Raw genomic sequence first — 12,962 nt, 5'->3', positions numbered from 1 at the left:
GATTTAAATGACTGCTTCATCTGTCATGCGTCACTTATTTAGTTCTGCTCTCTCTGTCTCTTGATGGACAGTTTAGTATGCCCTCCTTTCCTCCATCAGTGTTTGCACTGTCTGACAAATAAACCTATAGTCCTACTTGTCACCATGATGTATGTTTAGTCTAAACGGCAAAAGGCAAGTAACCAAACAGGGATACATTGCAAATCCCTTTTTTGATCATTAGCCCTTCTTGCTTTGGTTCACCATCTCTGGCGAAACAACAGTGACATGTACATTGTGGAGGCCACGGGGGGGTTGGGTTTAGAGCAGTGACAGCTTCTCCTACAAATGAATGTGTGTTTGTTTACAACTGACGCTCCCACACCTGATGGCTCAGTCCGCGTGGTCTGAGGCGAGTTTGTTAGAGGGTCTCTTGGCAAATTAGGAACATCATTAACAACTTAAGATTGGACTCTGGGCTGTGGGACGCAGGTGCAGGACAGAACACATCTTATATTAATGAAACCAGTGCCAGTTGAATATTTGAATACACTGTTATGGTGGTGCAAGAATAAGTTTGGGAGCTATGAGCTTGCAGGGGGTTTGATTTTGTTTTTGTACTTTGGCACCCAGACTCTATTACTGCACACTAATCAAATGTATGATATTTTCAGAGACTCTAATCAAATGTGTTAGTACATTATTATGTAGCAACATCAAAACAATAGCATCTGGACTTTCTAGCAGTTCAGCCTGCTGACAGAAAGCCTGTTTTGGCTAAGGAGTTGATTTTAGAATTTCTCAAAATGTGCTGCTGGGTGATATGGTCTGATTAAAGTCACAGCCATGTGTGACTTTGTTGATTGATGGTGTTTTGTGTATTTTTTCTTGTTGGTTGGTTTCCTTTTTGGGTTGTAACCCCATAAATACAACTCCTTCTCAGTCTGTACTTTCCTTTTGAAAATGTCCCCAACGTGTCTCAAAATGTCAAATGATTTTATTATGCTGGTCAAAAATTAAAAGATCAATGGTCACTTCTCAACTCACTTTGTTGCCTACCTGTGCACATGGGCCATTCATGTGAATCAGTGAATGTGTTTGTTTGTATTTAATTGCTGTTTTTCCCTAGGTATTATAAGATGGTTGTTTCACATTTTTTGTGTGTTTATTTTCCTCTCTCCTGTGCAGCTCCCTGCGGAGGTCACTTTACAGGTTCAGAGGGAACTGTGTTGTCCCCAAACTATCCACATAATTACACCAGAGGCCAGAGCTGTGTCTATGACATCTTTGTCCCTGGGGACTTCGGTAAGCATTTTAAGCACTTTCACAGAGTTGCAGAAAATTGTTATTCACGTTCTATTTAACTGCTACTGTCCTATACTATGGTTTGGGTGTCTGGAAATAATATAACATAAAACGTGATGCCAGAGGGGGAGCATAAGAGAGCTAATTGTTTTTAGTCAATGAAACCAATTAAGAATGAAAGATAAGCGGTGATTAAAGAAATTGAGGCTGACTCTCAGAGCTGATCTTAGGTGACAGACTACTACCTAACCAAACGCTCAGACTTCCCCGTAGCACTTAATTCGTGTATCATTCATTACTGTATTTTGTACATTTTGACTGTTTTCTGTGATGAATACTGCCATTGACACTCAGTTTAAATGCTTGTTTGCTGGTAGATTAGCTTTCAGTTCCTGTAATAATGTGCTTGTTTCTTATCTGAAAACTGATTTGTCATGATATAAAGTCAATGGTCACACAGTTAATAGGCAAAGGTCAGGGATGACCCCTACTCTTGCTCCCAGTGGCGCGTGTCTGATAGAATCACATTTTAATCAATATAAAATGTTGGAAATTTACATTGATATCCTGGTTGGACTGTTTTCCACTCTTATGCTTGAATTGAAACACAACGAGGAGCAGCACGTGGGCCGTAAGGGAGTGTGAAGGTACAATATAATCAGGGCAAACAAAAATTGATTGTGCTGACATGAAAAATGCTCTGTACTGTAGGTAATGTGGGAGAGTAAGGTCAAGCGATAGAGGGCTGTGGGGAATAGATGGAGCGATGCACAGGTTCTTGGCTTTTCCAAGTACAGTATGTCTGTATATATAATTCAACAAAGCTCTGTATGAGACCTTAATGCGCTTCAGCTCAATAGTCCATGTTAGTCATAAAGAGCTTGGGAAATCATGGGCTCTGGGGTTTTTATACTGTGAAACCCTGTTGTTTTAAAGCACAGGTTAATCCTGTGTGTGATGATCCAACATGACAGTTTACATCCCCTGTTGTCATATCCCACTGCTGAGTCCAGACATCCACAGGTTGTTGTTTTTTAAAAAAAATAAATATTACATGCAAATGTAACATTTGCTTACACTGCCTGCAACGGCTTAATGGAGTGTGGAATTCGTCAGCCAACATTCCCACATGGGCCTGCAGATTTATTCCAGGGACTGCAAACACAGGGGCCATTGAAAAGTCCCGCTGGTGATGAGCAAACTGCTGTGGTGTGTGTGTGGCTTGAGGGGAAATAGTGAGAACAATGAAGATTCATAACTTGGTCAGAGCAAATTTCAAATGTTTGGTGCTATTAGTCCACATATGATGGCAATACGTTTGTAAATATCTAAACCATTTGCCTCTTTTTTCCACTTCAATAGTGAGTCTTGTCTCATAAGCTCTCAACTGGTATCAACTGTAATGACAATTGTTAATGTGTCATGTTTTACATAACACCATTTTGCAACACGGGTACCCCTCTTGCATATTTGTAAATCTGTATTAGAACCACTTCCTGTTCATCATGTGAGTCAAATTCAAATCAAGGATGGGTATTTTATCAGGAGTATCATTTTAGTGATTTTCAACCTCAATAAGCCAAATAGAACAATGTGCAGGGAAATTAATTTTTGCCGGTTACAGCTTTGCTGCTGAGTCAAGCCTATTGGCAGTATGACAGCAGAAATCACATTTCAGTGTCTAGTATACAGGTAATTGAAATTTGTCAGTGCCTTGGGTGGTGTATGAAATGAGCATCTTAGCCTGTCCCTTATATGACGGATAGTGCACCATAAGCCATTGAGACGCGGTGTCAGCCAGTTCAACCTGGCAGGAAAACCTCAGATGGAAATGTCATTTCATGATTTTGTGCCAGTGACCTAAGATTTTTACACCTAGAGGATGGCTTCATGTCGATGTACAGTATGATTTGTTGTCAGTGTGCAGCTGCCTATACGTAGCTTATTATAAATCCATGTATTTTAAATGTTTTTTAATATTTAAATCTTGCAAATACTCGGTTTTGAGGTTGTAAGGTTGCAGTATCTTTTTAAGTAATTAGCCAATGTGCTCTTAATGCATCTTTTAGAATATTTGACATAAGGTGTCCGTGGTGAAAACAACCCATAACTAGTTCAGAATGAAAGCTATTTCAATTGTTAATCATTTTTGAGAAAACGATTTCCCTGAAAGTAGCTGAATGTTGCTAATGAAGCACAACAAAATTAACATCGATAAATGGATGTTTAACAATTGCATATTTACTTGATTAGCACCAAGAATGTTAAAGCAAATACAGCATGTGAGAATGATGATTTGTTTTATCAGTCATGTCCCAGCTCATGTTAAACTGGATTTACAGTCAAAAGGGCAGGGCTGGAAGGTGTTCTTCGTGTTTGAGAAAATCAAAAACAGCTGAAGGATATTATACAATGTGAAATACTGCCAGATCTTGGTACTGATCTCACTGATAAGTTTATCATAGGTTATGGGGGGAAAAAAATATTAATTTTAGTCAGACCCTTTATAGTGATGTCTGACATGTGGTCAGCTTGCCGCTCAAGTCAGTGGCTGATTGGCAAACTCTGTCTACAAGTAAATGTGACTGCAGCACATTACATTTTACCTTCTGCACCAAGGGGAGGGATTTACAATTCTTTATTTGCTGTAGCTGTGTTGCTGCCAAACCAGGTTGACAGTGGTTTAGATCTTGTTAACTGGGGCTACTTGCCAGCTGTTACAGTCGAGGACTGCGATAAGTTATTATCTACTTTGAACTTTCACTTGTATTTCCTAATTACATGATTTTTTTGCAAGTAAATGCAATAATTCGCTTCATTCTCATTTGTTTTGTCATCTGCACGGGGAGCACGGTTAATGCTTAATTGTTCTCCGGGAGGTTGTCAGTGAAGAGCATTGAGATGGCAGCTTGTTTTGTTATGAAAGTGCTAGATATTACATGGGTTGTAGATATTTTATACAGTGTTATTTTAGTTATTTCTTCTTTTTTGAATATTTAGTCTCACTGACTGAACATGAAAGGGTTAATACTTCCCTATGTGTCTGTTCTTTCTCTATAGTGTGTATATATATGAACATATTTTGCAGTATGAACATAATAACCATTCATCCATAACAGCATAAAGCATCACCTTAGTCACACACAGGAATTATAGCTTTTTTGCTAAGGGCTTGCTGGTCTCTCATAACTCATATTTACAATTTGTATACTTGCCTTTACTCTTATCCTTGTGCTACGGTACATGTTTATATTTGCATTTATGTACTGTTTCACAGAAGGATGATCATAAAATGACAATAAAAACTGGTGCTTGAAGCACATTGTATGTACAGTCTGTAAAATATACAAACATTTGTGAGCCATCATTCAAGGTGCATCAATATTCAAGCTCTACTCATAGCTTATTTTACTTTGCAGCAATGTGCATCTGTCTTGCCCTTAAATGTTTAATTATTCTGACAGAAATAATGGTTGGAGTCATATTTCAAACAGTAACTGAGCTTCCTTTTAAGGAGCTGAATTATTCATGCCATTCAACCTTTTCCCTCTGGCACTGTATAAACATACAGTCATACAGTGCCCCATGGGAATTCAATCTTGTTTACACCAAGTTCAGTGGCGATATTGTAGAACTGTCTGTCCTGTACATTTAGTAAGGTTTAGTAAGTAATATTTTCTAACATATACATGACTGAAAGTATAAACATTTTCCCAAACTAAAAGTATGTGCACTTTGTAATCAAACTTTTTAAGAAACGCACATTTATTTTTGACAGAAAATGCCAAAATGTGATTTTAGGTAACTAATAACTGTGTTTTAAGCCTATGTAGGTAATGTACTCTGTTTAAATACTCACAAAGCAAGCAGACTAAGATAAAGAGGTCTCAGTCTGTTGCTGCCTCACTAACACATGTTTCATGGCTTTGAACATGAAGTATAGATCTAAATAGTCTGTGATTGTCAGAATTCAGAAATCAATGTCTAAAATTAAAAAAAAACAACAATTGCAACTTGTGTTATTTTTCTTGGAACACGCTGCAGTAACAATTTCCATTAACGGTTAACATTCTTCACATACCAAAAAGTTGTTTTTGTTTTTCGACAGATCACACAAGTATAATAACACATGGTTTTCAAAGTTGCATTTCTCTGACTGGCAGGATGCTTATAGTGAATAAATGGTGAATTGAATTCCATACAAACAACATTAACTCACCCCTATTTATCTGCCCAAGGCATTTTATAGTTCCAGTGCATATGTCTGTATGATAGGAACACCAACATATGCATAATGGTTGCCACAGAATGTGTCAGGAGGCGAAACAGGAGCACTGACAGATTGCGGTAATAAATCTCAGCCGTAACAAGATGGACAGAGAACGAGTGAGCGAGACTGTGAAAACTGCAAGAGGTAAAGGGAGAGATTCTAACTAGGAGATGGAGGCACATCGATCTTAGTGGAATGTGAAAGTCTCAGGGAGAACAATTTAGATGTAGAGTGTGATAATGAGTGAGAGAGTTCTAATGAGCGAGACAGGGAATGAGAGAAGAGGGAGTGTGAAACAGAGTGCTGCTGAGTAAGATCATAATAACATTGACCCCAGGGGCTGATTGTTGACTCATCAGCAATGTTTGCTGGAGAGTAAAATTATGCTTAGGGCCATATAGTACACGACTAACTACATCCCCCACAAAAAAAAACAGTAACCGTAACCTTGTCACTGTCCCTCAGCTTACAATATAAACAGTATACTCTAAAATGAACTTTACTCTGGTCCCAATTTGACTTGAAGGGTTTTTTTGCCATGGGGCTCCAAAGATGCTTAAAGTGTGTGCGTGCGTGTGTGTGTGTGTGTGTGTGAGAGGAAGATCAACACTTTATTGGATGACTACAGTGACTGAATTGCACATGTTATGTCGATGATTTCCTGTGTACCCATCATTTAAGTCCAGTGGTTTGTGTTCCTCATCAAATAAGTCTCTGGCTAGGGCTAAACAAGTACAATGAGATTATAGCAAAACAAAAGGTTCAGTTAAAATTGAGTCAGAAATGTATCAAGTTACATCTTCAAGGGAAATGCAATTTGCACAGGTCAGTAACAAACATTGAAGATCGTAAATGAATCAATAAATCGTCAAAACTGTTCAAACCATATTAAGAGATAAGGATTTGAAAGATGTATGTTAATGTGTTTTGTGTGTACACTATGTTTGTACCTGTGCATACGGTCCTGTCTTAGGTCACATTAGATATGTCTTTTTTTGCAACAATATAATGACGATACAGGGCCATAAGGGTGGTATAGTGGTTAGCACTCTTGCCTTTGCAGCAAAAAGACCAGGGTTCATAACCCGATCGGAATAAGGTTTTTTTTGCGTGTGTGTGTGTGTGTGTGCGCGTGCGTGTGCGCGTGCGCGTGCGTGTGTGCGTGCGCGCGCGCGGTTTTCTCCGGTCCACAAACGTGCAGGCTTGGGGATCAGGTAAATTGGACACTCTAAATTGACCATAGGTGTGAGTGTGGATGATTGTTTGTCTCTATGTCCCTATGATGGACTGGCGATCTGTCCAGGGTGTACCCTGCCTATCGCCCTGTGTCAGCTGAGATTGGCACAGCACCCCTGCCACCCTCATGTGGAGGATAAAGCTGTAGAAGATGGATGGATGGCACTTTATAGTACCCAAATGTTGAAATGCACTTATTTATAGGTCGCTTTGGATAAAAGTGTCTGCTAAATGACGTAATGTAATAGATAATGACCATTACATTACAACACTGGTCACTACTCAAAGTTACTTTATGTACACTTACACGTTCATACAGTACTTCATGTTCTACCACAACCTGGGGTGAATTGTCTTGCCCCGGGGACACATTACAAACAAAGCTGGGAATTTTGAATCTTGCCCTTCTGGTTGAAATAGTACTCGCTCTACCACTGAGCACACTAATTGGAAGACATAACATTATGGGAAACATGTTTGTAGTTTTTCCTGAAGAATAACAGCTTCTACATGTTAAATATTTAGTGTGAATTACCGTGATGCTTGAACAAAAGCCCAGCAGTGGCTCTCTTAAACGTGGAGTGGAACCCTGCCCTCACTGGTAAAACCTGTGTTTGTCCTACTAATTCATGTCGGAAAACTATCTGCTGTGGGCAGATTTATTCAAGACGTGCTTGAGCATTACATACACATGTTAAATGAGTTGACCATTTGTTGTCTATCCACGTTCGGTCACTTCATTCCTATCCCAATGCCAGTGATCACAGAATTTGACAGGCATAAAAACAACAAAGCTGGTGGTGCCCAGAGAATAGTGTGCAAGAACGTGTGGATGGAGGTAGTAAACACATGTCCAATTTTAGGTGGGGGGGGGGGCAGGGGGACTCTTGTGAATAAGCAGAGGGGATGAAGCCGGCCCTGCCCATGTTTATTTTGAATGCACAGGCAGCATATTTATACCCAGAAGGCAGGATCTGGAAGCTGGTGCTGAGGTTATGGGTTGAGTCACGTACAACTTTCAGTCCACAGTGGGGTGTTTCTACCCAAGATAGAAGCCTAATGGAGTGGATGCAGCTCGTGCCAAGGTGCAGCCATGCTCATACTTCACTCGGAAAAAGGGTTGATGCAATTTCTCTGTGATAACAGGTCATTAAAAATATATGCGTCTGTGCTGTCCTACAATCCCCCCGGTTTCTGTAAATGAGGCTTGTATGCTGTCACGGCCCTGATCCTCGCAGGGACTGTGCTGCCACAAAACAAAGACGACAGGTAGCTCTTCAATAATTCATAGCCAGAAGGACAAACATATGCTGCAGTTTTGTTGCCTTTTTTTGTATTGCCTAGGTTTTAAGTCTGTTAAACACTCTGCTTTGTGTTTATTTTGCCCAAAGGCACATATGCTGTGGCTTTGGGTAAATATACGGTGGGCTTGTATTACAATGCAGTGACGTAAGCACTTGATTTTCACTGCATGACATGATGGTTATAGTGGATTTATCAGTAGACATGTTGTTTCCCCCTCTTTTCATTTTCTACATGTATATAACGTTTATCCTGAATTATCTGCGTTTTTGTGAAATTTGACTCCAATTAGAAAATAATTAGTTATACTTATCGCGTGATACGTTTTTTTCCACCTGTTTTTCAAGAATGTGCAGTTTCAAAGTTTTGGGTCCTGTTTAAAGGCAGGACTCAGACATGGGGAAATTGGTGAAGATGCACAAAAGCTGCGATGGGAAAAGGTTTTTGTGATTAAAGTTGCTTCTGCTTCAACACATTTCAGATAATAGTAAGAGGGAGGTCAAGACCAGGTGGTCAAGGTGCACTTATCATCTTCCACTGGGTACCTGTTATGACTTTATACTTTTTGATGAATACGCCACCAAAACTGCTTTGTCAACACAGTTTGAGAGCTTGTTTGCTGGCTGGGCTTTGTCGAGTGTAAGCCATACGTGAATTAAATGTAATAAAATTGAATTGCTGCAGTGGAACCACTTAATATAACTTTGAATAGTTAATCATAAATCCTCTATTTCAGCGTCATGGTGTCACATAACACAAACAAATAATCTGTTCCGGGAGTCTTGCAATTTGAGGATGTTGTCGGGTAAGCTGTGCTGTTCTTGATTGTGGGTGATAACAGTAACATCAGCTGGCAAATGGTTCAGTATGGGTCTGTCTCACTGTTACAAGTGGCACACAGATAAGTCATAAACTGAATTTTGATGGAATGAATTCTGTGGGATTGATGGATTCTTGTGAATCAAATGTTATAGGGAAAAAATGAACCAGATGCATCATGAGTCTCTCCTTTGCTAAAATGTAAGTCTAATTTTATTCAAGGAAGATGTGGAAAAGGTTTTCGTTTGATGTCAGTACCTGTTGAGTCACACGTACCAACCTGGTCGTGTTGGTAGATAATTCTAAGTATTTACATCTGAAGCTGTGCCATGTAATATACCGTGTGTATATGTATGTATATGTATGTATATATGTATATATATATATATATATATATATATATATATATATATATATATATATATATATATATATATATATATATATATATATATTATAAGGTGGTTTTTAAAGCAGCTATGTGAGAAAAAGGGGTTCATGCATGACTTTGGGCCTTTATTTCGCTATGAGCTACATGTAGTGAGGTCTTTCTGTGATTGAAAGTGACACTAGTGATGAACATGTTAGAAAAGACTTGCTGTCAATTAACAAAACTTCTAAGAGGCAATGCAGATGTTCAGAGATTAATTCACTGAAGTTCAATGGCAATCTGATCATTTTCATTTCACATTTTCCGAATTGAACGACTCAGCAACTTCTTTGTCACGTCTTATAGAAAAACAAGGACACATTTTTTTCCCCTCTTGCAACCTGCATGTGTAAGCAAGATCAGGGGGTTCTTGGTGCAGAGGTTCTTGCTGGGCTGGCAAACATGTTTTATGATAAGACTTCAGCTGCACACAAAAGACAAGTGTTGGCCATGTTCGTTCGTTCATTCTGAAAGATCAAATAACAGAGGAAGGAGAGATGGAGACTGAAGGAGCCTTTCGAAGATTATGACATTTCCCTTCTTTGTTGTATTGTAATGATCCTATCTGATCTGCAGTATATGCCTGTGGTATTTGATGGGGAAAGCACTCCATCCCAAAAAGAAGCAATGAAAACCCAAGTTTACAACAGCGGGGCCTGGATAGCATCAAGCCAATCAGATATGTTGTCTGTTTTCCTGCCTCTGCTACCCTTGTGCTCTGTGGCCATCTCTCTAACACATTCTCTGGTATTTTTTTAGCTTAATAAATGCACATTTAGTCAAACTGAGAGCCAGTCCCTAAATCCACTCTCTGGCCTGACATGTTCTTATTAGATATCTGTTAAGTTGGGCACAATATGAACCGCACTAATCTGATGTAGCAATTCATTTTTTAATTTCCACTGTTGTGCCACTGGTTTCTTTCATATATTGAGTGCTTAACAAAATGTCTTAGACCACCACCCACAGTCACAGCTGCACTAAATTAACAGCATTGGTAATTATCAAAATCCTGTTTTATGTTTCTGTAATGGTTAATATGCCACTATGTAGAAGCCCTTTAACCAAAATGGTATTTTTAATGTTAAACTATAATTGTTATTGTGATCCATGAATTTTCAAATGTACTTTTTTACAAAAAAAGGAATAAATGATAGTAAAGCACATTCTTATTTCTTGATTAAGATGTCAAATTATAGTTATTTACTTGCATTCCTGAACAGAAAAATTAGTTTTAGTGGTTGAATGTTATGCTTGAATAATTTCGGACTTCTCAGAGAAGCCCAGTGAGCCGTATCTAGATAAGTATTTTCGAGATCATTTTTTTTACAAAAGCAAAGCTATGTGATACTGTATTACCAGAGTAAACTTGGTTTCTGCAGTCCTGCAGCTCACATTCACTCGCTCTCACAGATGGGTCTTGCCCTGCTCCTTCCATACCGATTACCATCCGTCGTAAGACTGGTCAGGCCAGTCACAACTGTTTATCTAAAATGGGATGGGTTTGATATGATGACTGGAAGAGGGGCGCCCCAATGGGAGTGCATTTTTATTTATAAGCAAGAGTGCTACTGCCGGGGTTGAGAGATCTGCTCTAGTATGGAATCGGTATTAGATGGACTGGACAGTATTTTTCTTTTTGTTGCGCTGATTGTTTGTAGCGCTGCTCTGCAAACATTGATAACCCCAATCAAAAATAAACCATGTGATTCCAGACCCATCAGCAGTTTTTAATAGTCATAGAATATAGTGAACATTTAAAATGAATACAAATATCAATGTAAAATATAATAAGTCGGATTGCGTCAGACACGTTGTAAATGCATGAAATGCAAATTTACTTTTTATTTTCAAATACTCCAGAATCAAAAACGCCGGGGTTCAAAAGCCACCCATTGGACCTGGACTGAACTGAAAAATAGACTTAGTAGTCTGCCAGGTACATGCAGCACAGGTTGTTTGTTGTAGACTAATGGTTTAGAGATGTCATAGACATGTATTACTCTGCCACCTGAGCGTCATTCAGCGACCACAGCATACTTAGACATTGTTACCGACTAGACGCATCAATCCGGCACCACAGTCCTCGCTTTTAAAAATGGATACTTCCAGGAGGAGACCGAGTCTTGTCACAAAGCACTCGTCATCCTAAAATGGTTCCAGGAATATGACAGTGATTTTAATTTACTTCACCAACCTGCACTTTTTCCAGGTCCCAGCCCAATAGAGTGCTTTTGAGATGTGTTGGCAATGGATTTTCACTGTGTGAATGTACTAGTAAATATCTGCAGTAACCCTGTGTATTGACTCAGTATAAACCAAGTAGTGGGAACTGTCATTTTATTTAATCCTTTCCTAAAGGAACAGTTTAGAGGCAAGTCTCTTCTTTCACCCCATGTTTCGTGAAGTATATCTTCTCAAGTTAATATTGAAGTGTTGACTGCCTATGACTGCACTCTTCTTACAATCCATCCATTTCTGTAAATGACTCTAATTTATGACCACTTGATTGCTTTAATCACTTCATTTATTTTATTTTAACATCACCTTGGCTCCATTAATATCTAGCAGAAACCACCAAGGTTAGTAGACAATATTATAGCCTTTTGTCACATTTTTCAAAATGACACCTAGAAGTTACCCAAAAATAGATTTTCATCTTATCAAAGGAAAATCGACCTGTAATTGTACATTTTTGCATTATCAGTGTCCAACAGGCAAAGTGACATCAAATACAGCGAAGTGCTAATATCACAATTTAATACGCAATGAGGTATGGGATCAAAGCAGCTTAACTGCTTGGGGATAATTCAAGGTGAAGATGCAGACATGAAAGCGTTGTCCATTGTCCATGTGTATAGAACCATGACTAGGCCCAGAGGACAAAAGATTCATCATGTTGCTGCATAAATTAGGGTAACAAGTTTACAGTGATTTATTGACTTAATATCTGGATGTGATTACAGCAAAGGGGCAGATTGGAGTCACGCATGGCTGGCTTTGGATTAGAGGTAGAAATGAGCGACACTGCGCTTGTGAGACTATGTGTAAATGTGCTTCTGAGTTTGTGTGTGTGTGTGTGTGTGTGTGTGTGTGTGTGTTCACAAAGGGGGTGTGTAGCTTCTTTCACACAGCACAGCGTTGGTATGCTAATACCACAGCAGTGAGCTGTCCCTAAGGGTAAAATCATCTCTTATTCAGGCTCTAGTTCAGCCATAGGCGTTCTCACTACTCAACAGATAAAGGAACAGCTCTGCCTGTGCTGCACTCTCTCTCTCTCTCTCTCTCTCTGTGTGCGTGATTGTGTCCACATTTGAATTTTTGTTTTTCTGCTCCGTCAGTGTTTTTGGTTTGTCATTTGTCTTTGCTGTTCAATCTATTTTATGTCACACAAAAGTAGTAAGGCAGCCTTATTATAAAAACATGGCAACTGTGACATCTATCCCCACTTTTCCTACTTTCTTCTTGCTTCACATCTTCACTAATGTCATTTAGCTGCTGGCTTTGCAGTTGGTCCAAACTGCCTTCTCTTGGGACACAAGGTACAGCATTGTCTGCAGTGTCTGTTCAGGTGCATTTAGTCTCTCAGTTTTATTTTCTCCTTTTCTCTCACTCATGTCT

At 39.1% G+C, this 12,962-nt stretch overlaps 1 protein-coding gene across 2 annotated transcripts in view; it reads left to right on the top strand.

The window, feature by feature from the left end:
• The window catches only part of LOC122774892 (CUB and sushi domain-containing protein 3-like), a 199,257-nt gene that overhangs the window by 97,226 nt on the left and 89,069 nt on the right, over positions 1-12,962 (top strand). For both annotated transcript variants that reach the window (XM_044034485.1, XM_044034484.1), the window contains exon 31: positions 1,168-1,284. In XM_044034485.1, the coding sequence (XP_043890420.1) occupies positions 1,168-1,284 (117 nt within the window). The remainder of the gene's footprint in view (positions 1-1,167; positions 1,285-12,962) is intronic.

The sequence above is a fragment of the Solea senegalensis genome, linkage group LG9 (assembly GCF_019176455.1).
Source record: "Solea senegalensis isolate Sse05_10M linkage group LG9, IFAPA_SoseM_1, whole genome shotgun sequence".
NCBI lineage: Eukaryota > Metazoa > Chordata > Actinopteri > Pleuronectiformes > Soleidae > Solea > Solea senegalensis.
This window is presented reverse-complemented; position numbering and strand designations above follow the sequence as displayed.